General features: G+C 41.3%; 1 protein-coding gene across 6 annotated transcripts in view; it reads left to right on the top strand.

Annotated features, from left to right (window-relative positions):
- The window catches only part of MEGF6 (multiple EGF like domains 6), a 254,375-nt gene that overhangs the window by 120,783 nt on the left and 106,299 nt on the right, over positions 1 to 27,293 (top strand). For all 6 annotated transcript variants that reach the window (XM_084651674.1, XM_084651673.1, XM_084651677.1 and 3 more), the window contains one exon: positions 22,528 to 22,650. In XM_084651674.1, coding sequence (XP_084507800.1) covers positions 22,528 to 22,650 — 123 coding nt within the window. The remainder of the gene's footprint in view (positions 1 to 22,527; positions 22,651 to 27,293) is intronic.

Raw genomic sequence — 27,293 nt, 5'->3', positions numbered from 1 at the left:
AATGTTTGCTGGTTTGGGCTAGGCAAGAACGCTCTCTCTCTTGGAGTTTGGTGCTTCCTCTGTCCTTTGCAGCTAGACCAGGAAGCATTGAGGAGCATGAGAATGCAAACCACCACCAGCAAAGTTACTCATTTTCAGGCCTCGTACAAGGGCTTTGTTTGAGTTTTGCTCCAGGAATCTGGTTGCCTTTCATTTGATTTGAAACAGCCCACCCATCCCTATTGTTAATATGAGCCCGAGCAGACATATGAACATTTTTCAGAGGGAAAGAAGAGACCAGGCCTTTTGTGATTGAAAAAGAGAGAGTCCCCAAAACCCAGTTTGACTTTCACATGTATCTGGAATGTTTTCCACAACCTTTACCCTGTGACGTAAGCCATACATTTTTATTTGCTCACTGGGTACATCGACCAAATGCAATTGAAAAAGCTCTGCTGTTTTTTAAAAACATTTTTCAGTGTAGTCCTTCATCTTAAGAATATCACATATTATGATGCGAACACATTAGACAGAAAATCTTTTTGGACAGCTGTTAATTCTAATGGGATTAGCAGGTGTATGAGGTTCTCATAATATCTGGGTACAAATATAAAGCTTCTTCTATCCATGATTTTGATGCACAGTTTAAAATGTGATGGTTTTTCCAATTTTTGGGGAGAATTTGGTGTTGGGAAGCAGAATCCCATTAACAGGACATACTGCAGTCCTATCTCTAACCAGCACTGGCAGTCCCTCACTCTCTTCTAAAGAAAGTACCTCCAGGGGGTCAGCAGCTCTGGGCCATTTCAATTCTTCGTCTCTGTGCTGAGGGACCGATTGGGTGGCACTTTTGATGTGAATACCAGTCCACTGGCAGCTAGACTGTGAGCAGTTGCCTATTTCATATATATCACAAGCAGCTACCCAGATAGTAAGGACTTTCAAGGACTGCCAACCTGAGCTAATTTGGAATCAGCAACATAGGTGTGAAAATTTCTGTAACCCGTCCACTGAGCCATCCAGCCTCCATCAGTGCTGATGTCAGTTTAGGCTGCACAGACACGAGTTTCACTCAGTTAATGCGAGGAAGGCCATGTGGCGGAGAAAAATGGTCATGACCGACACAAGGGCTTGGAGTTGGCGCACAGTGCCATGCACCCTGAAACACCTCACTGCAGCGGTCCAGCAGATTTGCAGGCTGTGACCGCGAGCCTGCTTATCTGTGACTAAATTCAGTCCATACATGTTCTTTGTTTAGTAAGGCATTTGAAGAATAAACCATCTCATTCAGCAACATCCTTCCTTTGCCTTCATGAGGGGACCCCGTCAACTAACTTGCGGTCTAAGGGAATACAGCTTCCTTTAACAAACTTTCGCGAAAAGTAGAGGCAGCATTTCTAATGTTATTGTTCAAGTATTGCAACCCAAGGTTTGCTCCCTACTCCCCCTTTCTAAGGAGTTATGTTTTGGGATACTCACAAATAACCCAGTTGGTGCCCTGACATGTGTGGTCCACATTGCATTTGCTTTTTATTGCCCTGTAAGAATAATGTACAAAGACATTCCTCTCTTTCTTGAAGGTCGAGTTCCTTGATCTCTACCACCTCAGTGCCTAGGGTCACCCAGAATTTGCTTGATGTGTGTGTTTTAGAATTGGGAAACTGGCTGTACATTGATAAGGGGCAGTCATTGTTCAGGACTCAGACAGATGCCATGGTCTTGGGACCCTTCATTCTTAATGCTTCCTCCAGGCCTTTTCACAAGATCCTATAAAGTCACTTGACAATAGGTGGTAAATGTTAATGGGCTCTTACCCTTACTTTCCATCTGCCTTTGGGCTATTTTTTGTTATCAGTTTAACTTGGTGGGTTTCTTTCATCTGGGAATGTTGACTCTCCATACATAAAGTACCAGATGTGCTCAAATTGTTTTTCTTTTAAAATAGTTTGGAGATTTTCATAAAGAATAGCAATCTTTCTTGTTGCTAGCTATTTCCTTTCAGTGAGTTTGCTGGTGAAAAAGTGTCAGATTGACAGTGCTGGAGACTGGAGTCTGTCCACCATGTGGGTACAGCATGAGCAAGAGGGAAAGCTTTGCCATACCGCCCTACTGCTGTGTCCCGACCTAGAGGGTATCCTAGAGAGTATCCTTGGGCAGTTCAGTATTCATGGTCCATTCCCTCTATGGCCTCTCTGCTGGGACTGCTAACAAAGGGAATTATTCGTGTTAATCCTGGAGGTGTTTTTTGGGATCTGGACACTTGTCTGCTAGAAACCAAACTGAGACAATCAATTGGTTTCACAGAGAATCCAAACAGCTATCTACTGTTAATGACATTTGATCTGGCCGTTAGTAACTTCTTCGTTCGGACTAGTGACCGAGCGATGAAAGTTCTCAATATCCCAATATTCATCCTCTACCCATCTGGATCCCTTTGTGTTCTCTGTCCCCAATTTTCTTTCTTTTGGGTGATAGGAATTTTTATTAATGGAGCTGGCATTGTCTCAAGCAACTTTCTGACAGAGATTAAGGAGGCAAATCTTAAAGAAATTTAAAAATAAGCCTCCATCAAACTTGTCCTGAAGAATGTTACAGCTGTTCAGAAGTTTTTCCTATTAAGATTTTGAGAGAGCATATTATTCATCTGAGCCAGAATCCTGGTTGTGCACCTGTAATGAAATGATGGCACTGAATCAAATACTGTCTCCAAATTATCTTGCAACACTTCCCTCAACACTGAAAATAAAATGTGTTGAGGTGGTGACAGTGTGTCATTTGTACCAAAGTGAAATTTCATCACTTTCTAAACAAACAGATATATATTAAAAATCACTAGGCCCAGTGCAGGGGGTGGGGGGAGTCTCAGTCTTACAAGAGCAAGTAGATAGGGAACAAATCGGCCTCTTATTATTGATGGGTTGACCTGTTCAGATAAAACACAACCAGCCCCAGATTTCACCCCACAGCTAAAAGGGTACTTTTACATTTGAGCTAGGAGACGTGATTCCCAGCTTGTGGAAAGGTACCCACTCTAGCTGTGCCAAGCTAGCACCTAAAAATAGCAATAGGTCCATGGCGGCATGGGTGGGGGCTTAACAACAGGTGGAACAGAGCTAGCGCAGGTATGTCTATGTGAGCTGGGAATCTCACCTCCCAGCTCAAATGTAGACAAAACCAAAATCTCTCTCTCGAAAGCGTTTAGAGTTTCACAAAACTTCAGTTGACATTTTGTTTTTAAATTCCATATCCATTTCCACTTCCTGCTTTTGAATAGGTAAAGAAATGGAAATATTACCATATGAGGAAAGCTGTTCTTACTTCCAAGCCTATAAAAATGGAGGGTAATGAGAACTTCACAGAGTTTAAGTGAGGCTGTGATGAGCACATAATTAGGAGTTGAGAGAACTTGTTCAGCATTACAGCTTGATGTCTGCGACCGAAATAATTTGGAGATGTTTGAAGAAGATGCACAGCTTTTGGATGCTACTTCGAACTAGGCTTCTGAACCTGTCACTGACTGTTGGACACTGCTGAAAGCATCACACTAAATGGGCCATTTCATTTATCCATTGTGGCCTCAGCTATATTTTATCTATAACGTGACTCTATAGAAGATATATGCAGTGTGGATAAATGTAAATAGCCATTTTTGAGTAACCATAGGAGCAAGTCTCAAACTTCTCAAAAACTCCAGAAAAGAAATAAATATGCAGTTGAGCTAAGTGGTGTTTATGTCACACTGACTGCATTTCGTTACCATGCCCTATAAGAGAGACCTATAGCCGAGGCTGGGAGGGTAAGCTGGTGCCAGTTCTAATGGTTGGAAGGAGGCAGAGAAATTTATGTGCATTCAACTGCATATGGAGAATGAATTTCAAGGGAATCCTGCACAGGTGCAGGGATAAAAGGGAAGTGGAAAAGAATTATGAAGATCTCCCAAAGCAGATGAATTCAGTTTTACATAAAACACGGTTTTCAGCAGGATATGTTTGAACTTCAGAAAAAGTCTTACTCCGTGCGTGTCCCTGAAGCTGCTTAAAAGTGTACACATTGTTTTGGAAATTTAACCGTAGTAATATATTTCTTTGCAAATCCCATTCCAGCCATTTCACAGGTTTGTTTGAACCTCAGAGACCTGGGCTACATTTTATCGTCCAACAGATTCATTGTAGTTTTGTGGTATGAACCTTGCAATAATGTTAAACTCGCTTGGGAAACGTCAAAGGAATATAGAAAGTTGCTTGGAAAATGAAATAAAAAAGTACAACCGTTAAATGCTTCAAAATCTCAGTTGGCCTGGGCTCAGAGTAGACTCTGGCCTAGAACAGCAGGAGGTGCTTGAGATCAGGGTTGAAGTGTATTGGCAGAGTTGTGTGGGTGGATGGGTTTGACTAGAATGGAAGGAGTGTTGCTGGCCAGGATTGAGGTTTCAGTATGTTCAAAGAGCTGGGTGAGGGAACCTAGACTAGCATCTGCTCAAGTTGTGTAAAAACGACTAGTTTCTTTTCTGTGTGAGCGCCAACACCAAAAGAGAGATCCAAGTTAATTGGCATTACCTAATTTAGAGTCAGATTCTATTACCTTTACTTGTTTTGAAAGTACCTTACTCTACAGGTAGCCCTATTGGACTCAGTGGGATTACTTATGGAGTAAAGTGCTACTAATTGGCAATTATGGGTATAAGAATCTAACTTTAAGAATTTTTTTAAAGAGATCCTTTAAATATAATTAGGAACAGTATGCAAGGTACATTTAAGTCTTACTAAGGAAAGTACAGTAATTCTTGTTGTACTAGATTTGTCTAGATTTACATCAGACCATTCACATTACTTTAATTACTGTGTGTGTGTATGTGGTTGACTCTGTGTGGGTTTGATGTATGCTGATTTATCCAATAACACTGGGAAGCTTCTTTAAGGGACAGGTTTGCTGGAATTCCTGGATACTTCCTGTATATGACCTTGGAAATCAAGAATGGGTGGAGCCTGTTGAATTAATTCTAGGCGACCCATACTTGGTTTCAAGGGTCAGCAGGGAATCTACAGAAGAAACACAGGAAGTATTTTATTTGCTATTAAGTACTGTTAGAATTGCCCTTGATTACTGAAATGTAAAGGGGGAGGAGTGAATTTTGTTAATATACAATAATTAAAAAATGCAGGGTTTTTTTCTTACAATCATTATAGCCAAAATCATTATAGTTCTTTTATAAATCACTTTTTCCTTTGAAAAGTCTTTGTGTATTTTTCTGATTCATAGTGAAAAACTTCATTCCCGGAACAAATTGAGTAATTTACAACTGTAGCGAGGTAGAGACTCACTGCTGCAGTGCCTCCGGCTGGTCGTCTTGGGAATTAGCTCTTTCCAGCTTTCGGAGCACCCTCCGCAGGCCGGTGTCTTGCCTGCTGTTGGCATCCGTATCCCTCTTGAACCCCAGTGCCCTTTACCCTGGGGTTCTGCTCCAGCAGTACCCCCCCACTCTGGGTCTCCCCTCCCTGGGGAACCCCCAACCCTCTAAACTAACCTTGCCTCAGTGGCTACTGCCAGTCATCATCTAACCCCCATTCACTGGGGCAGACTGCAGTGTAATGGCCACTCATCATTGGCAAGGGGTTAGGACCAGCTTCCTCTGCCTATTCCCAGGCTGCCCCTCTGCAGCCCCAGTACCTTTCTGGGCCTTTGCCAAGGCTTGCAGGTTTACCAGGCTGGAGCTCCCCAGCACTGCTCTACCTCAGGTACCTTACTCCCAGACAGCTAGCCCTTCCCACTCCAGGGCTAGAGTGAGACTCCTCAGCTTCTGGCCCACAGCCCTTTTATGAGAGTCAGCTGGGCCCTTATTGGGCTGGCCCCAGCTGTGGCTGCTTCCCAAATCAACCTAGCTTTTCCCAGCCGCGGCCCTCTCCAGAGCTGTTTTTAACCCCCTGCCTACTGGAGGGGGGCAGCTGCCCCACTACAGCAACCAAAACCAATTTGGATAATTGAATCCCAAACCAGGCAACACCCACCTTACAAACCTCAAAGTTAGACTAGATTCAGCAAAAGTTGAACCAACCCTGAGTTATGGCTGAGTTAATTTTTGAGTTGCTGGGTTCATTCAAACCCAAAAGTTAAAATGAAACTCAGGAGCTGTGAGCCCCATGTGCAGGTTTGCATGAATCTGTCAACTGTTGCCTGCCTTTAGTGATCCTTAAGCGGTCTACGGTAGACAACCACATAGAGGTCTGAATCTTACTGGATTTGCTGGAGTCTGCCAAATTCTTCTGGAAGTCTCATAAATATGTGTTTTCTCCATGACATTTCTGCTTATGGTACCAGCCAGTACCTGAAAATTCATGAGTGAGTGAGCATGAGAAAAGGACGTTTCTAAATCCCAAAAGAGAATATTGTTGGAGTTCTGCAGTGCAGGTTCAAAAGGGTTTCATTTTACCAAACCAGTTTTCCCATCTCTACTTGTTCCCCTTGGGCCCGATCCAGACTCCCATTGATTTCACTAGCAGTTGCGTCAGTTAAATTTTCTATAGTGCCCTTAAATTCATAACCCACAATAGTACTTCAAGTTGGGCTTTGGTTTCTCAGGAGATGGATGGGCCACTGGGACTGAACTCTTCTCTCATGCTTAGAGATTATTCTTCCAGGGAATGTTAGAAGTAAATTATTGGGTATCTTGCACTGCCACTTCCCGTACTGTTTCTGTTTGTGTCTAGAGGGTTTCATATTCCAGAGCTGTCAATCCAACTCTTTTAATCAACACTACATTACTCCAATAAATTTATATATGTAATGATATGGTGGAGTAGTGCAGATATATCTTCTGATATATGAAATCATGGACAACCATAAAATGGAAATAACCATGTTCAATATGAATGATTTTCACAGCAAATGACTGTTTGCAGAGTGAATTTGTGGCCATTTGGAACAACCCCCTTTTGCCTCTTGGAATCCAGATTCCTTTAAAAAGTTTAAGAAACACTGTACTAAGCATAGGCATCAAATTACCAGCTTTTAATGACTCTGGCATTTGCTCCTTAGAGACAGAATCGTTCCTTGAAAATACCGTTATCCAGAAATTTAACCTGATTTATAAACTGAGAAGGTTTTAGCTGGAGCAGATCCAGTGAAAGGAAATCCTACTGTGGTCGGGGGGGCGGGGAGATCATTTTGCAGGGGTTTAGGTGATAGAAAGATAGTAAAGATTATATCTACACTGCAAGCTAGGGGTATGAGTCCCCTGAACAGGTATGCATACTTGCCACTATCCGTTATTCTGTGGCTAAACTATTTATGCTCGTACTAGCTCAGTGGGAATCACCCTAGCTCATAGCGAAGAGACAGTCTCAAACAAACAAATCTTATCTGATCTGTAGACCTGAGCAGATCTTGAGTGGTTTGGTTTGCAGGGTGTTAATATAAACCCTTTTCATTTTTTATTCAGTTCTCCCCACCTCCACTCCCAGGCCTGGCTTTGTTGTTTTTATTATTGTTAACATTTATTATTTATTTCTGGTAGGGTCTATGATCTTGCCACAGTAATAGGGTGCTGTGCTAAAACAAATTTTTGGAAGGATAGATAGACTTTTCTCTGTTGTCCCACCGATTTGCCATTATCAGTCAGCTAATTTCTCGTAGGCACTAGGGCAGGGATGAGAGGTCAGAAGACTTGTGGAAGTGGAGAGGATAGTGTCCCATGCAGACGGGTTTGTGAAGGATGTTCCATGCATAGGGAATGGTGCAGACGAGGACAGGGACACTGTTGTGGGAGAAGCAAAGAAACTGTTTCAAGGTTAATGTCACTGGTCATGTGGAATGATGGGGCTGAGGATTGAAACTCCAACACTCAAAGCCTATCTCAGCAGAAATGGTCACGTTTTGGATGGAAACAGTGGAAAATTCTGAATTTCAAATGTTTTCCACCGAAAGCCACAAATGGGTCAGAGCCATGCAAACCTTGGCCCAGGTTCCCCACAAAGTCTGTGAGCCTCAGAGATCTGTTTATGCAGCTGACCCAAGTTTCAAGTTTGTGGCAAAATATGAATGCAGAAGTCTTTACCGTTGTAAATAGCTCTGCTATTGGACGCGTACTCGGTCCTCTTTCCCCTAGCGTGTGGATCTCAGTTTCTAGCTGTGGGTCTTCTAGAGATAGTTGAGCCCTGTGCTTCATGCTGGGGAGATGCTGTTTGTTAGGATTGGAGAAAAAGATAGGAATTGAACATTGTTTTCAAACTCTTTTCCCTCACCCCCTCAAATTCTTAAATTATGTAGGGTTCTGTAATTCGTTTCCAGGCTACAGATTTTTCAGAATTTGATTTCTTAGACCTGCACTATGTTCTGAATTGTTGGGTTTATGTGTATTGGGATAGATCTACTGCTGCAGTAAGTGGGTGCAGTGGGTTGCACCTCACAGCTTATAGCTTCAGCCAGTTTGCCCCACAGTCACGGTGCAGAGCTTTTCGACTTTTTGTGAGGAATTGAATCTCTGCCCTAAATACAGCTAATCACCTGGCAACATAGAGCACTGTCAGTGGCTAGGCCCACCATGTACCCAGCAATCTGAAATGAATATATGGACTGTATCCAGCTTCTTGAGCTCACATACATGATTACTACCATGGCAGTTAGCTACTGAGATCGGATGAAAAACCTGTAAAACTCCCCAGTGCACCTCAAGAAATGTTGCCTGCAGGAAATTAAAATTGTGTGCAGTGGTATGAAAGGCATATGCCTGCCAGTGCCCATGGTCTCACTTACTAAGTTCTGTTGCGGGAGATGACTGTAGCTGCCAAGTATTCAACATCATAAATCAATTTATTGAGTGGAGATTTACTAATCCCCCAAACCTTTTAGCAGACTTCATTATTTAGCTAGCTAAGAAGCCATCACAAGATAACTAATTGCCTCTCAGTTAACAAACTTTTTTTCCCTATCACTTTAGCCTTTTGAAATATTTAACTTTTCTTTAACTTGCTACATGCTACTTGTTGAATTGCAGTGAAAATCATAAAGTAGATATTTTATTGTTTTCATTCGTGGATGACTGGATACTAGTTGTATTTCTGTTCCAAACAAACATTACTGATCCTGCTCACAAGCATTTGATGTTTAGCTGTCGAGCCATATGAAACTTGATGTCGTTTTTTTCTCAGGGATTTCTTGCAAAAATTTTCTACTGTTCAGACTCAAATGGAATTCACCCCCTCTGAGTTTTGAGGTAAGTTCTGGATTTTGAACAAGACCAAACATTCAGTGTGAAACATAGTTAAAACCACATTCTTTCACTGGGTTTCATATGAGAACTATGAAGAATTTGCACGTTTTCTGTGAAATGATAACTTGGCCCTTGTTTGCTCAAATGTAGGCCTAGTTTACTTGAAAAGATTTCAGAGCTTTCAGTGAACCTGAACTGAGTTTGAATTTGTTTGGAAATACAAATACAAGAGACTTTTGAATAGAATTGGGTTTTATAGCTTCCCCCGCCCCCCCAAAATTCCTGCAGTTCTGATATTTCACAAATGTACAGTCGCAGGGCCAGATTCTGCTCTCAGTTATGTTCGTGAAAACATGGTTTAACTTATGTGAAGTGGGAAGTTACACTGGATTTACATCAGCGTAGAATAACTGAGAGTGAGGCTGACTCATGATCTGTGTACTGATTAGCTACTTGGAATGTCAGCTCAAAGTATTTAGTGAAAACTTCTCAAAATCCAAAAGGATTTCTATAACTAAGTTCTTGACACCTAATTCACTGATTTTTTTGGGGGGGGGGGTCGGGTATGCTTTTAATTTTGGGTGGTACATGGCTTACGTAAAATCTTTAATGTAGACCAAACGTATTTAACGAGGGAATGCCAGCAACAATCTCACTTTTGTAAAACATAATGAATTGTTTTAAAGGTGCATGATAACCTCCTGGGAATGATACACAATCTCCTTTACCAAGCACTCAAAGGGTCTATTAGGACTGACTCCAGCCCAGCTGCTTCTAGTTAGTTCAACTTCAGCAGATTCTGGTTTGATTTAGTGACCAGCCTCTAGCACTGTTTGTTCATGACACCTGGCTGCTGGTGACAGCTGATTCATGGAGAGGCAAAATAAATCTCAGTGCCATACTTTGTGGCTTGATTAGTATTCTGTAACCTTCTTTACCTAGAAGTCCTATAACTCTGTAGGTCCATGAGGATGACCAGAGGGTCCCAAGTTTGTGATAGTAAAATGTTTAACTCTTTCAGTCCCTTCTTTTTTTTTTAACTAAGTATGGATCATTGGTATCCTTTCGAGAGTCATTTCCTACTCTTTTATTGGTACTACACAGTCACAAAAATGGTATTTTTATAGGGTGAATTTTGGAACAGCATTGGGAAGGTAGTTACAGGTTTTGACATTGGGGTAATTCCTATGTATTTGTGATAAAAAATAAAGGCTCACAGAGATGCCAAAGGGCTGTTGGGTCATGTAGTCAGTTCCCTTGCTACTACAGGATTGTTCTGTGCAGTATTCCTTAGGGCGTTGCTCAATTTTAAATGAACCAGACATTGGGTATTCCATTAGTTCATTTGGGAGGCTAAATACAATGTTCCTCAGTAATAAATTCAGGGTAAAACAATGGAAAGACTAGGACAGAATCAAAACGGAGCTAGAACAAAAGCCAGTTCCCCTACCAATGACTGCTGGGAAGGGAGGGAGCATAATATTAGAAAAATATACAGAAGGCAGTTATACTTTTGAGGAATATTGTAAGCATTGTGATGTATCATCCAGTGACATCTTGTGACTGAGCGCTCTTGACTCTCTAGATGGATAGTATGCTTCAGTGATGGAGTAATGAGCTTTTATAGCCTCTGGTCATATTCTTTGAAATCTACAAGCTCCAGGAATCTGTGTTAATCTATTTATACCACACTCATCACTGTAGAATCTGAATGCTTTATGGATTTTATCAAACATCCATGCAAAAAAAAAAATGCTTCTCTCCATCCTTGTGGGAGTTTGTGTAATTAATTGTCAGAAAGTTAATTAGATTATCTATCCATGATTTAAAGAGAGAGTTCCATATTGAAGAAAATTATGCTAGTTTCAAATATACTAGACTTCAGCTGTACAAAACCTGCACAACAAACCCTCAAACTTTATGAAATTCATGTGGTTTCAGGCTTACTGACAAATTTGTACCTCCACCCAGATCCATCAGAATTTGCTAAGATTCATTATGAACCTTTCTAGCAATCCTGGGACTGATTTGTGGTTTTGCATCACAATTATGTGAAATTCACTTCTGATGTGAACCATGGTGAAAGATGGCAATTTTGACTGAGTCTCCCTTTGGGATTTTAGGTTCATTTGACTCTGAAACCCAAGACCATGCTCAGGAGCTCTGAGATAAAACATACAAATAACTAAAACACAAAGAGTTTAATCAATCTCCTGCAAAGTGAAGTTGCCAGATTCTGTGTGACTTTGTTCAGTGTGAGCCCATTACTTTTGTTATTTTGGGGGTTAAATGAGGATTTTTTCCCTTTAGGGCTTCTATTTGATCCTGCAGGGATGTCACTATGCTGATTTGTGGCCTTGCAGTCTCTTCCACAACAGATTGATATAATAAGCATAGAATTAGGATTTTGTGCAGAAGAGGGAAAGCAAGAGGTGAAAACTTCTTATTAAACCATCAAACATTTTAATAAACTTATTCAGGCTACCCCCAGCATGAAAAATCCTCCTTTAATCTGAACTCATTTTTACTACACTCTTCATATCTAACTCAGCCTGACAGATACTTCATTGCCTTGAGATGCCCTTTTAACTTCTAAAACATCAGTTGCGTTTTCAAAGCGTATCAAAATCCCAGAGGGTTATATTTCTTAACTCCCTTCTTGTTGCACAGTGAAACTCAACATCCCTCACAGAGACCTTCATCCTCCAGGTGGCATATATCTGACCAATCCACAGTCAATGCTGTTGGGACTGAATAACAAATGCATCTTTATGGCTATGTTAATAGTGGACAAGGTTGGGAAAATAATTCTTCCTTGTGCTTGCGAGCAAGTGCTGTTCGCAGCATTTTAGAACCATTTTCTGATCATATGTAAAACACGATCTGCCATGTGTCTGACTATTGTATCCACCAGTGTTGGTCTTTGCCTCAAAAGAGATTTGTAGTGGCCCAGTGATATGTGTCTTGGATCTTTGATAAAAATGCAAAGAAGACATTTTTAACTGACGAATATTTACTCCCCAGAGCCAGGTTAAATACATCCCTGGAAAAGTTTCTAGAATAACATGTCTTTCCATCCACCAATACTGTGATTAGGAGATTAAACTGTAGAAGGTTTAATTAAAACGTGTGGGTTGTTTCTCTTTTTTAACCTAGTGGAATGGAAATCCATTTGTAGGGATAACTCTGAGCGATAGTTATGCACCGCTCCTCATAACCCCATAGTAGCCTTTCTCTGTTCCACAATATGTTTGGAATGAACTGTCCTTCTGGGGGTCTCCTAACCCTGGCAGGTTGCTGGAATGAGAGGATTAAAGGAATGTAAACCCTGGAGGATTTTGTTAAGCTTCACGAGGCCTTAGGATTTTGAAAAAGTAAAACAAAACTTGTGCAGCCTCATGCTTCAGAAGTAGAAAGGGCACTTCGAGCCCAGACAGATTTGTCAGACCAGTGGATAAAGAGGATGGAAGTTATTAATTACAGGCTAATCATCTGGTTCTTCAGGGAATAAGAGAGATGAAAAATCACTCATCCCTTTGTGTGAAACATGTGTGAAGCACAGGTCAAAGTCACCTTTATGCAACAGCTTTCTCATTCACCATCTCTGCTCTTCGTACATACAGTGGGCCAGATTCTTAAATCCCCTCTAGCTGTAACGAGCCATTTGAGAATTCCTCTTGGGAGCTTATGGGCATAGTTTGGGCAAGCCTCTTGCAGGCATGGAATTTGCCCCCCCCCAATATGGACCCATTGCTCTGCGGGAGCTGCCCCCCTAAATATAGAAGTCAAACTATGCCTAAGGATACATGTAAAGCCCGCAGAGCCTGGTCCTGTGCCAGTTGTTCCCATTGCTCCCACTGAGCATGGATGCAGGAGAAAATCAAGCCAGGGTAATTCCTTCAGAATTTCCAACAGAATATCATCTCTGTGAATTGAATCCTGATCTGGTCGGTACTCTAGGTTTGTACATTAAGAAAATAGAGAGGTGAACTGATTTCCCTTGCATATGCATCTTCAGAGATACCCCTACACATCATTCACACGTACACATTCAGACACCTCCAAAGATGTCTAATAATAAGGAGAGTGCTCCTTGGAGACCTCCAGAATTATGTGACTTCTCCCAACTAGGGTGGTGGCCTGATTGCCCCGCCAGGGTTGGCATGGCATTTCCTCTCTAGAAATCACTGCCATTTTAGGATGCTGTTGCCTGCTTCACTGAATTTTTCTTGGGAACTGTGGGATCTTCTTCTTAGTCCATTCCAACAAAGTTCTTTGCCAGCCTTGTTTGTTTCTGTTGGAAATTTGGATGTAATGTGCACATGGTATTTTTCTAACTATACGAACACTAGTTGTGCTGTTCTGATGGTGTCTGGTTTTCCTAAATACACATTCATCATAAATATTGTTCCTGTCATTATTTATTTGTGATGGAATTAATGGAAACTAAACATTGTGAGACCAATGAGATTAAGCTCCCTGCTTGATCTAAACAATGGCCAAAATAAGAGAAGGAGGCTTCTCACTGCCTCCTCATCTCCAAAATACAGACTGTTTATGCCCTTCCTCGTTAGCTAAATGCATACAGATAGTAACTTTATGTCACTGGTAGTTCTGAAAGAGTTTATATTCATGTTTTTGAAAGTAACCTGGAAGGAAATACCCAGCTGCTGCTTCAGTGGCCGGCGGCACAACAGAACTGATCAACACAAGCAGGTCCAAACTGCACTTCAAAGCTCTAGAGGCTCAGAGCCTACAAGAAGTTATGCCAGAATTGATACTTTGGCCATTCATCCCCACAATTGAGGACTGGTTCCAAAGACTGAAGTGAGGTGGAGATAGAGGGTGGGGTTTCCCCGGCCGTGGGGGAGAGACCCAGATCTGTGGGGGTACTGCCAGGGGGCAGCACCCCGGCGTGAAAGGGGCACCAGGGTCTGGGAGGGACTCGGGACCCAGTGACAAGCGGGACACCGGCCTGCAGAGGGTGCTCCGGAGGTTGGAAACACTAATTCCCTGGACGACCAGCAGGAGGCGCCGCAGGGGTGAGTCCCGCCCTGTTACACCCTCCCTTCTCCCTACCCCTCAAAGTGACAAGGAATATGATGTGTGTTACCACATTTATTTTGCACTAACTGGTCACAGGTCACATTCCATGCATTCAGAATAAAACACATGCCTCTACAGAACACATTAGGCACAATAATAATCATTCTCCTACCAACCATCCCAAACCACCAGATGGGGAACAGAACAAAACAGCCCTCCCTGCTTCCAATAGCCAATCCAACCTGCCCAAGTTTGGGATCCTCAGCACCTTTTAATGGTGATACTCTGAGTTTGGAAATTTGGTTGAATTCCCAAAGCAGGAAAAAATATTTGTTTGTCTAGGGGTTTCATTACAAACTTTTGTGCATCCCAAGTATTAGCCGCCTCCTGAAAGGAATGCACTATTTACTTGCTATGGTGTGCACAATAGCATATTTGAAAAGTTTCAATATGTAAACAAAGGTGAAACCATTGTCTCCACTTTTTCTGGCTTGTTTTGATAAATGCTATAATCATTTTGCATGAACAATGGTTCATGTTGCCCAAACATGTAGATGCAGGATTTGGGCAAATAGAATTACATTCAGAAAACCTACTCTGGAATCTGGCAGCTGTGTAGAGTGAAATGTAGCATGCACTAGTGTTGGGAGGTAATGAATCACAAAACTGCAGGTTCTGCACTTTTTCTCTCTCTTTTTCAGCCAATGGTATTTGGTAATCTCCTGAGGTCTGAATTAGAAGGGTCTGAGGGAGGTAAAATGAAGGCCTCTTTGATCGCATGCTTATTTTACTTTATTTGGTCTCCTTTTCCAACACTGTCATATTTCAACACAGCTTCAGCCAAAAGACAAATGTCAAGTTGTCCCACACCAAGTGATTTGTAAGTCTCACAATTTGTAAATTGTCTAAGTTTCAGAGTGCATCGTGAATGTCTGAAATGAGAATAACAATTCCACATAAGCTGCAGACATAATTTATTAAATATAATTGGACAGTATCATAATAAAAAACAGAAATTACTCAGAGCCGTTCACCCCCTAAAATCTTCCTGTACAACTTGGAGCTTTTCTCGTTTATTCTTTCTTCTATTTTCCCACTCCCAAAACCTAATTTATTATAGGCTTTCACAGCCCTCATGTTTAATACACTTAATTCTCCATTGGTTTTAAGAGGTAAACTTGACAGGTCAGGTCACTACAGACATCTGAATGTTTTCTCTTGCTGTTATAAAAACAATCCACCGCCAATGTTATAATGACTAAAGAACGCCACCCAAAGGAACATCTTTGTGAATAGCTTTTCATGGATGGTCCAGATGCAGCTTTCCAGAAATACTATGTCAGGCCCCAGGTTAATTCTCTTTGCAGGAATGTATATGTTGTAATAGTGAATGTGTTTCCATGCTGACATTTATGCATGCGTTTTCAGCTTTTCACATTCATTTCCTTCCATTTATTTTAGCTCTTTTCTGTTCTTTGGCCTGCCTGCTGCAAAGTCCTTCCAGAGCTTGCGTGATGGCCTTCATCAAAACATTTTATACAGTTGACATGGAATGTCTGGCTCCACAGCAGAGTGGTGTTCTTTTCCAGCATAACCCTGGCTCCTTGGTGGTCGTCATTTTGAGAATGCAATGCTTTCATTTCCTGAAAGTGCTCATTGTCTCATTTCCTTGGTGATTGTTTCTACATCTTTCTCTCTGTCACCTGTCTCATTTGTTTTATCTGTGCAGCTCACATCACCACAGTATCTGAGCATCTTGTCTAGCTCTTACTTTGTCATCTAGGGATAAGCAGCATTCTTTGGAGGAGCAGTTGTTTTGTTTTAACAGCTGTTGGACTGTTCTGATGTAGTGAATTCATGTGGAAGGAGCCATGAAATTTCTTCTAGTGATGTGGGATCTTAAACTTCAGGAGGATTGTGGTGAGTTTGGGCAAGCTCTCAGAGCTGCAGACGCTCCAGTTGAAGATTATTCAGTCTCCTTGGGTCTGCATATTTGGGTTGGAAATCTCACAAGAATAGGATCCTTCCCAAGATGCAAGGTACTGCTTGTCATTTTAAAAATACTGCAAGTACAGCTTTAGTCACAGATCTAGAAATGCAGAGCTAGTGCAAGAATGAAACATGTGAGGAGGACAGAGCTATAAGAACATTGCATTTGGTTTGATTCTAGAAGATGGGATAAGTGTTCTGGCTGGAAGAATGATCATATTCTTCCTGACATGCTTTGCCCGGAGCCTTCCTTTCTTCCTGCAGTCAGAGGTTTTCTTTGGGATTGTATCTTTTTACAGAGCTCTTGCAGTATAATTCATGGATAAAGGGAAGGAGTTTACCCACCAGCTGAAAATGTCCAGACTAGCCTCTGGTTCTTAAACTGGAAAAGGGCCAAGAAGGCCTAGTTCAGGTTTTGGTTCTGCACAACCTCATCACTCAAGCTTTGTTTTTGCAGAACCAAGAAGCAGTGGTTGAAATATGGGTTTCAGTTCATCAAACTATCCAAATTTGGGGACAGGGGAGTTTCAGGTGGAAAGTGGTGGGTTTGTCCCCTCTATATAAGCATACGACAGAAGCCTGTGTTTGAAGATTTGCAGGCTACATTAAAGACAGTAATAATTAAATTAGTTCCTAAGAATTTCATCTTTATGCTGAAGTTTGTGCATAACAAACACCAAGAAATTTCCCCAAAGCATTGGAGAGTCCACGTATTGCAGTAATAACTAGCAGTTTAAAATGAGCGCTGAACAGAACTTGTGCACTGTTTTAAAGCTGCCACCAGGAGGCATTCATTTTACAAGAACAAAAAGCAACATGGGATGGGATACGGGAGAGAGATTGGAGCTTCTGGCTGTTTGCAGAGGTGCTGAAGATTGTGTGTGGAAGCGTCTCTCTGAATGCTTTTCACTGAGACCCTGTGATTTGTGGTTTTTTCTGAATGTGACCAACAGGAGCTCAGTGCTCTTGGTTTGCCAGTTTATTAATTTTCCTAAAAATGCTGGTCCTCAATAGTTTGCTAACCGGAGAGGCACTGCAGCCTACAACCCAAAGAATTGTAGGTTGCGATGCCTCACAGGTTAGCCAACTATAATGACAGTAGCATGAATCTTCTTAAGCGGAGGTGTAAAGTTAAAAATATAATAATAATTGAAGGTGCTATAGGCAAGTGTCTTTACTTTGCAGGATGATCTGTGTGCTTGATGTGGTTACTGAGGAGTTGGTTTGAATATTACCCCAAAATTTATACTGTTCTTTCTTTGGCATTTTGTTGTGGCTCTCATTTGGTGACATTCTGATTTGCTCCTGATGTACAGTAGATGGCTAATGTAATCTGTCTGATAAGTGCAAGCCCTCAGCTTCCCAGTATTTTGGCCATGGAATCTTTCTTGGCAACTCTTTTGCATCTGGTACCTCTCTTGATGAGGAATCAGTTTTTGGACACCTGCATCATCCTGGATGTCAGAATGATGAATATCATCACATCTCATGCACTGCCACTTACTGCAGGAATTTTATTCCAGTTACCATAATTTGCAACTGTTCTTTATATTACACCTTACACCTTGCTCTGAATCCTTAAGTTAAGATCAGCTGGGAGGCTCTAATCTTGAAGACTTTATGGCTGGAGCCAGGCTTCTTCAGTCAAAGACCCCAATTACTGGACTCCTTATTTCTTGGGTAACCCACTGGACCCCACGTCTTGTGACCATCAAGACAAATGACCTGAAGCACCTGCCTGTCACAGTGACCCTTGCTTAAAAAAATTAAAAGTGAAACGAAGTTCAGAGGTGAAGTGAAAACCTAACTGTTTTACCAAGAATGTTTTTCATTATTCACTGTTACCTCTGTAAAGATGATACTATACGCATCTCAGTTTGTGTCTTATATACTGGTACCATGATGTATGTCTAGAAAAACAAAACTGTGGCCTTTTATGAAGATTATTCTGAGATCGGCAAAGAACATCTTTTAGAAGAGGCGGTGTCAGCAAAGTCCTACCAGCTTGGCCAAAAAGAAGGCTCGATTTTGGCTGCTGCAGGGTCTGTCTGCGGGATTTAACTGTCTGCAAGTTAAGACTCAGTTGTAGAAATGTGAGCGGTGCCAAGTTGGGTCTTGCCACTAGATGAGAGAAGCTGCTGATTGATTAAGTCCTTGAATTGGCAAATACACCTGTCATCTCCATTCCTCAGATTGGAAGGTTGCACTGAGTCTTCCAGAAGTCTTGGTTCTGAGTTCAGTTAATCTTCTTTTCCCTGTGGCACATGCTGACTTTAGCAAGATTTCAGGTGAGTCTATTTTAGAGCTAGTGACTTGTCTAAAATAATATATAATCATTAGCTCAGCCTAGATTTCATTAGCGTTTATTGTCTGAATGGTATATTCTGACAATGGACATCCAGCTGTCTGTGCATTACTTTTAAGTTAACAATACAAAGCAAGAACAGAGTGACTTCCTTCCAAGGTGCTGTGTATGATCTACCAGCAGTAACGGTCCTGGCCTTAACTTGTATCCAGTAACTTGTCAAAGAGCTATGCCTTACTTTGGCTTTTGATACAGATGATGAGTTTGGAGTCAGATTAATCAAAGTTAACTGCAGTGTGTGTAGAAATGGGATTCCCACTTCTGCAGGCAGGTGAGCATGCCCTGTGAGCTCTGGGTGTGTGAAGGAAAATGAATTAGCTACCATAGCCGAAAGAAATGTACAGAGTACAGTACAGTCTGCAGCTCATGATTCTGACTTCCAGACCAAATGCCTTAAAAACCATACTGGTCTCCTTTTTTTCTGTCCGGTTTAAGTAACACGTGCTCTTTACAAAGCAAAGAACTAGCTGCTTGAACCCAAATACGTTTTTTGAATGTCTTGTTAGGTGCCAAATGTCAAGAATTTCATAGTGAACCAATAAATCTCTTTAAAACCTCCCCACACATTTCAGATGTCTGATCAGAACATAACATCTCCAAATTTGGGTTTGTTTTGGATTCTGTAGCTGAAAATATGAAATGTCCCAGTCTTGCCATGGTAGAATATTCATTTTCTTTTAGCCATGATGTGGAGTCTCCTAAAAATCTCCCCTGCAGCCTATTTGCACAAGCCACTTTAGAGGTTGCTGCAGAATTTGGTGCCTCTGCACTGGTATGGAGTATTATTCCTGGGTACACCCACAGTATGGGAGGGTCAGTTTATATGCAGTGACACCTGTACAAGGGAACACACAGCTGTTTGGTAACCCTCTATCTAAGCAACCATATTCAATAATCTTCAAGGTTTGCACTATTGTTTGTTTGATTTTTCACTTAAATTCTCACCTCTGCTAGGCAGTTGATTTTTGATGGTCCCTTAGTTGTTGACTGCAGGTTGCAGAGAGATTGAAGTATGAAATGGCTTTTAATATGAGGTTCTATAGCAGTTGATATGCTATACATTTGGAACATTGGCAGCTCCTGAAGATAGTCTGTTAGTTTTGAAGTAGTTTAAAGTAACTTTCTCATATTTCAGTGAGGCATGAAAATGTTGCACTACAGACAGCAACTCCGGCACCTACCGGTACTTAAGAGGATGGGGCGTGCAGCCAGAGAATGGCTTCCAGAGGGATTATGGGGAGGATGGCGCCTCAAGGTTAGGGGAAAGGGATGTATAAACTTCAGCTGATTTGGGGCTCTGATTCTTAAATCTTTTTCTGAATCTGACAGCTGGGCATTACTTTCTGCCCACAGAATTTCTTCTGTGCCATTGGCCTATGCCACACAGTTCAGTTAAAGAATAGTGTCATATTGTCATTAGATAACAGAGGAACCAAAAAGAAGAATGGTGCTTTCCCCGACTCTGAATTGGTAATCTCTCAGGAATTCTGGGTGCAAATTTATCATAATGGTTCTGCCTTTTCTTCAACAGAGGATTAAAGATTTTGCTTTTAAAAGCTGACACAAGTTAAACTATGTTGGGTAAGTAATGAAAGTTGGTGTCAGAAAGACACTCTCTCTTGTCTGTGGGAGTATTTGCTGAAATGACCAGCTGCTGCCAGCTATTGAGTGAAAAGGATTCCCTATAGGTCCCCAGCAAGAAATAATTGAGCAGAATGCAATGTAAGAGTTACCACACACTGCTGAGTCTTATTAAACAAGCTACACATGAAACTTGATGGCATCCAGAACTGCTCTGGAATTAAAGGTCTGAAAATTGGTTTTGAGTATAAAAGTAGAAAGGGGGTTTTAGATTCTGAGAGACTGAGATGGGCTTTTTGCTAGTTTTCTTTGATAATGCAAGCAAAATGTGCAAAATTATCTTGGAAACCAGCCTTTTGATTTGGGATGATTAGTCTCTTTTTTAAACTCTGAACTCATAGTAGTTGGTGAGAGATGGATTCATTTTATCATTTGGGCTTCCCGTGTCAGTAAAGATTTCTGCTTTTTTACTCTTTGTCATGTGTGTTTTTTGAAAGTTCCTGCTATGCGTCATTTGAAGATGGATTTCTCCTGCTTCCTTCATGTCCCCTCATTAATAATTATCTGTGATGTGTTGTGCATGAGCCTTTGAATGGGCTCATTAGACTATTCAAAGACTCCAGTGGGGTCAGCCATGTGACTACCTGCTGTGATCTCCTCTTCCATGTGGAAGACTCAGCTTACATGCTACCCTGTGTCTTTCGCTCTGTTGGGCCTTTCATAGATGCATAGCTCATAAGGCCAGAAGTGACCACTGTGATCATCTGGTCTGACATTCCCCCACCCCACCCATATAACACAGGCCATAGGATGTCCCGGAATTAATTCCTATTTGAACTAGAACTTTAAGAGCTGGGAGTGCCTGTTGAAGGCCTAGGGAGCTGCTGGTCATAAAGAGTGCATCATGGTGAAGTGCTGGTGAAATATACACATGAAGAAGTTGTCATCAGATCAGAGGCGGTGCTAGCCCATTGAGGCCCAAAGCAGGAATATTTTGCCTCCCCCAGCACATAGTAAAAAGTGAATAGCGGGTGCCTTTGAGCTGCTCAGGCCCCTAAGCAATGGCTTAGTCTGCTTATGCCTAGCACCATTTCTGCATCAGATCATCAAAGGGTGGTGCATAAAAAAATTGAGACCTTCCAAGAGTCAGTGTTGCCCCATTGGATACGGGTGTGCAAAAAGATCATTGTTACTTAGGGATTTATCTGTGATTCATCTGTCACAAGTAGAAAATTGCAACCTCAGATGAATAATGAGCAGCAAGGGGGGGGGGTGGGGAGGGAGGGAAGGGAGTTGAAATAGAAATACAGAAAATACAAAATATTATTCAGTTTTCTCCATGAGAGGATAGTGGGTGTTTAACAAGTTTGGCTGAGAAGTAGCCAACTCCTGCTAGCCAGTTACTTTGCTACATCTCATCCTTCCTTTGTTCTACATACATGTTCCCTTTCTTTATGCGTATCAGCAAATAAGTCATTTTGGGCAGGTCTGGAAACTGAAACTTCTTTGATTAGGGGATTTTGGTGTTAAGGAATGATTGCAATTCTTATAGTTTTGATATTTTCTGTTATTAACAGTGCTCTCTGCTTTGAATTCATGATTGTTTAGGTTATGTCATAGGTGCAAGTATAAATTACAACATCACAATAGCACTTTATTTTCTTAATATTGCAATAAACATGAAAACTGTTTCAGAGGATAAGACTAATGGTCCATCAGGTCTGGTGTTTGTGGCCATTTCTGAATGTTGCAATGAAAGCCTTAAACCTCCTACTACTTCGCAGTTAACTGTGAAATTTGATTACATGGTGGGAAGTTTCTTGCTCTTTCAACTGGTGACCAACTGAAATACGAGGATTGCGAATCCTTGTGGTTTTTATCCTGCATCTCTTCTTACCCATGCAAATGTCTGATCCTTTTTAAAAACAAAGTACGAGGCTATTAGGGTAAAATTTTCAAACCTAGGCTCATAAATTGCTTCTGCATAATACAAAGGTGCACCCGTTACCCCAGTCTGTAATTTTTCATGCACAAATGGGTATTATTGAGGGAAACCGGATATATTTGAGTGTAAATATCTGTGTGCATGCAAGCACATGTACTGCATGTTCAGTGGGGTAAGTACCTATTTTGTAGCTACATTTTAAGCTTTAAAATATATCCCTTAGCATGCAAATTATTTTGTACAATTTACCCTTTATTTTTTTACTATTGGCACTAGATATCTAATTAAAAAATAAAAGAGAGAAGTGTACTGAAAATAGACACACTTTTATATCACATTAATCATCCTTCTGGTTTGGTTCTCCACTGAAATCTCTCACGTTCTCTTCCCCCCGCCCCAATTTCTCATCTCTTTCAGATGTCAATGAATGCGAAGCCGGGAACAGTGGTTGTGAGTCCCAGTGCTGCAATACGATTGGGAGCTTCTATTGCAAGTGCCCTGATGGGCTGAGGCTGAAGGGAGACGGGAAGGCGTGCGAAGGTAGGAATGGGATGACAGCCCACTGGCATGGGCCAGCCACTGGGGGCTTTGATGAATTCCCTTGGCTCCTACAGCTGCATGTATGTTACAAAGAATTGCTTTGTAGCCTTAGAAATTCTGAAGTTATAAAGCCAGGCCTTACCAAATTTTATAGCAGAGTGATGCGTAGAGATTTCTACAGAACAGATTGGATCTCCCTGTGATTTGAAGAGTAAGAATCAGCTGTTGTAGTGGGTGCTTGTCAGTATCTGTCTGTAGTGTTGAGACCCTTTGCCCTTCTGCTGTTCAGTACCCTTAGCCCTCTTCTTCTTTACAATCCAACTGCATTTAAAATACAGTCTTCTACACAACTTGTATCTCAGGATGGTTTGCAAGATAAATAATCGTGTAGATGGGGTGTGTGGGGGTGGGGTGGGGGGGTAGGAATAATAGGGTTTGGGGAGGTTGGATGGGGGTTTGTGAGGGAGGTCTGTATGGTCTGGAGTAGTACTGTGGAGTGTATAGGACAGACTGGGCGTATTTTGGGGGTGGTGTATGTGATTGCACATGGAACAGTATAGTCTGGGATCATGCCGCACTCTGGTAGAATTCTTCCTCTTTTTGTAATTTCAGGATGCAAAATAAAATTTTAATTATATTGACATCCAACACCCTCCCCTTATGAGAAGGAATAGGAGGAAATCAGGTTTAGCTTTAGCATATTGGATGGGACCAAGTGTGGGACTTTTGTTTTCCTTTATGACAACAACTGTAACTAGGAGAGCAAATACAAAACATACACCAACTACATGCTCCATAGATGATTGATTGCAGCTTAGCTGCTTGGTTTGACGTATGCACTTAATTACAGTATGTCTTTTATTCCTTCACCCAGGGTACCTTCCATTTGAAAGCCTCTTCTGGCTACCGGGAGGCAGCAATGGTATCTTAAATTTCAGCCAGATTTCCAAGGCAATGAAAGGCCATTAGTCGGGAGAGGCCATCTAGTATCTTTCTCTCTCTGTCGGACAACATGTTATTATCTCACTCCTAATAGAACTTCCTTTTGTGACGTGAAATCACTGAATGCTCTCTCTTCAGGAATGTAACGGTTCTGTTTGTGCCCTTTCCCAGCTGTGTCCTGTCTGTGAGAGGAGAAGGGTGGTTTGTGGTTTCAAAGCATTTTAGCCTTCTTGACAATGTCTTGGAAAACTTTTGGCTGAGCTGGTTTTAAGTGGACAGATTTGTTCTGATTATTCAAGGAAAGGGGGAAGTATGCTTGGAAAACAGGTGGTTGTTTATATTTGTAGTTTAAAGAAGCCTGCTCTTATTAAATAACAATACTCTGCAGTATTCTGCACTAATGCTTCCAAGTAGGAAAGCTAGCACTAGTAATGTAATTTATCAATTATATTTCAGTACTGACAACACCACCAGTTGGGACAATTGCTGAAAGAACATTTTCTTTTATTGCAATAAGGCAGACAGACTTGCTAATTATTTTAGCTTGTTCAATTTCCTTGAGTCTCTTCAGCTAGGTGAGAGATAGAGCAATGCAAAATATATGAATTTGGAACGATTTCAAGTGAACTTTGGTGGAGTTTCTAATTTTGGGGAGAAATTTATGATTTTGAGTGGAAATCTGGCAGAATTTGATACCTCATTCTGGGGTGGTTGGATGGGGATCAGTGAGAGAGAAGCCTCTGTTGAAATATTTCTCCATTTCTTTCCATTTCCTAGTAATTTACAGCATGGTGGCTGAAACCTAAAACAAACATCCTGGAAAGGCAGAATTGCCTTGAGTTTTCTGACGTCAAATCCAGACTTGAATAAAACAATTTTAAATGAGCCAGCACTTTTGAGGTTTTAGAGTAAGTCAACAGGCCTCTGAACAGAGTTTGTGATGCTAAAGAAAGTCTTCTCTGTGCCAGGATTGAAATATCCATTCCTTTTACCCACTTCCACATAAAATGTTCCTCTTACAAGTACTCGCCTATTCCTTTCCCCCCCAGGACTGACACGTCACTGGGCTCCATCTAAATGGTGGCAAGCTTGCATTGGCCTTCTTTGAAAACTGAAACTCTCCTTTACAATGGTCATGGGAATTGGAGCAGTATGTCAAATGAAGGGGCATCCACAATATGGGATGGTGTGGATTCATGTGTAAAAGCTGCTCCTAGAAGGAAATACCCAGCTACATTGGCATTTTTAATTTCCAGGTGTCCAGTGTATCTTCCTTTGAACTGGTGCAGCAGTAGAAAATTAGAAGGAAAATGTGAGCATGGACCCAGACATTTGCTTGAATAGAAAATCCAGTTTCATCTTACTTGCTGCTTGCTTACTTCAGTCAAAGTCGCTGTCCCATCTCCTTCTCCCTGTTTTCTATATATATTTGCTCTTGTTTTTATGTTGATATAAACAAATGCCCTTCAGCAAGGGTCCAAGCCATTAAAAAAACTACTAGCTGACACCCCTTTTGCCATCCCCTGCTGGGAATTTCTTGTCTCATGTCATTTCTTAATAAGCGTTTCATACTGGCTGGACACAGAATGTCATTTTAATGCTCCTCAGAGAGTGGCAGGGTCTGTCCAAAGTCACGTAGCCTTCTGTTTAGCATCAGTACTGTCATCTCTTCTAAAATCATGTCTGAGGGGAACGTTATATTTTTGTGTTTAAATTACTTTTGCAATAGTAGTTTAACCATGCGATTGAGAGACTACAGAATGTGAATATAATGGATAGCTCCTTAGTCCTTAGGAAGAATTAATAGATCATTCTACAGAGGCCTGGTGGTAACGCTCAACTTCCAAGAGGATTAGTCTTCTCATTTTCTGCCGTGTTCGTACCTTAGTACCAGTCCACGCTGTGGTTTAGGCATGAATCATTATGTTTATAAGGAGGGTTTTATAGGTCCATGACTTCACCCACAGAGTAGCCTAGAAGTTAGAGTCCTAACAACTAGATTTTAAAGGACAGGCTCTCTTTCCTCTACTCATGCACTCCTGACGTCATTCAGTCATCCAGCAGAAGTGCTCAGTTTCTGGGCACAGTCAGTAGCATGGATATCTAAAATGATACCAGTTGTATCCACAGAGGTGGGAAAAGGCTGTCTGGTTTGAGGCTAGGATGAAAACCAGGCTTTATGGGTAAATCCTGGCCCTATTGAAGTCAACGGGAGTTTTGCCATTGTCTTAACAGAGCCGGGATTTCACCCAAAGTGTCTATCTTTACATTTCAGAGTAACAGCCGTGTTAGTCTGTATTCGCAAAAAGAAAAGGAGTACTTGTGGCATCGGATGAAGTGAGCTGTAGCTCACGAAAGCTCATGCTCAAATAAATTGGTTAGTCTCTAAGGTGCCACAAGTACTCCTTTTCTTTTATCTTTACATTGTTCGCCATCTTCCACTTTGAAATGGCTATTTCCACAAAATAGGCAAAGAGGTACACATTTGTATGTTTTGTAAAGTGAAAATAAGGTGACTGTGAAATGTAATAGTCTAGGCCCCAAAGTAAGCCTCAGTCATATGGACGTTTCCCCCTCTAGAGCTTGAATTCATTATTGTTATACAGCCTGTAGTTTTCTACTAGAGCTAAACTTCCCCCCTTTTCCCCCCCACTCCCTGGGAATTATCTGCTATACGAGTTCTGCTGTTATCTGCTATACCAGTTTTGGGATGGCTGGACCTCAGTGTCAGACTGTTGCAAGAAATTATTTGCTAACCAGAGCCAAGAATTAGTTGTATTTTTTCTGAATATATGCCAATCCTAGCACTAGCTGAAACTGTATGAAAAGGACACCTTTACCAAGTTCTTACAGCATTAAAAATATAAAGAAAACATATTTTCTTTAATAATAGTTAAAGCACCAAACTCAGCATGTGATATTAGTGTAATTAGTATTGTGACATGTTTTGTAGTAGAATTATCAGTTTACTACACTGATTTGCTTAGTGGGAGAAAGCAGAAACGATTCAAAGTAATTAATAAACATTACTGACATACTGGGAGAGAGCCATTTTTATGAACATTGATTTGGACATCGAGGAATTTTTGAGGAAAAAATGTTGCATCCTTGCCAGTTTGGTATATTTGTCATGTTTTGTTTAAAATAGCTGAAAGGTATTTCCTGGCTTGTTACACACACTGGCAAGATGTGTGAAATAAACAGCTTTGCCCTTATCTGAGCCAAGTTAAGGCATTTTGAATTTCCCCAGTATTCCCTGGACAAGGATTAGTTTCTCAGATGATTAAGAGGTTCATGATACTGGTGGGAGTGAACCACCCAATTATACTCTCTAGTACAGATCATGTGGTGCTGTTATACAATACATATGGGCAAAATGGTTTGGCTAAAATAAAATTGACATGAACCTTTGCCCCAAACATAGACTCAACTAAACTTTTTTTTATTTTGTTTTTAAATAGCTGGGACCATAAAGGGCAGACGTTTCATGAGCGAGTCTATTCCTATGGCATTTCCAGTCCTGTCTAAACTGACAGGTGCTGGAAATCTCACAAGGCTCTTTTAATATTACCAATCCAATTTCCACTCTACCGTGGTTTGAATAACCTCATCCAAAGCTTTTGGGTCTGACTCTCCAAGATTTTGACCCTTGTGTGGTCACTTATATCTGTTTAAAGTGGGTTCTGATTTGGATGGCGTTT

This window comes from Lepidochelys olivacea (genome assembly GCF_965140295.1).
Source record: "Lepidochelys olivacea isolate rLepOli2 genome assembly, chromosome: 18".
NCBI classification, from domain to species: Eukaryota; Metazoa; Chordata; order Testudines; family Cheloniidae; genus Lepidochelys; species Lepidochelys olivacea.
Note: the sequence above shows the minus strand (reverse complement) of the source record. Positions and strands in the feature narration are given on the sequence as shown.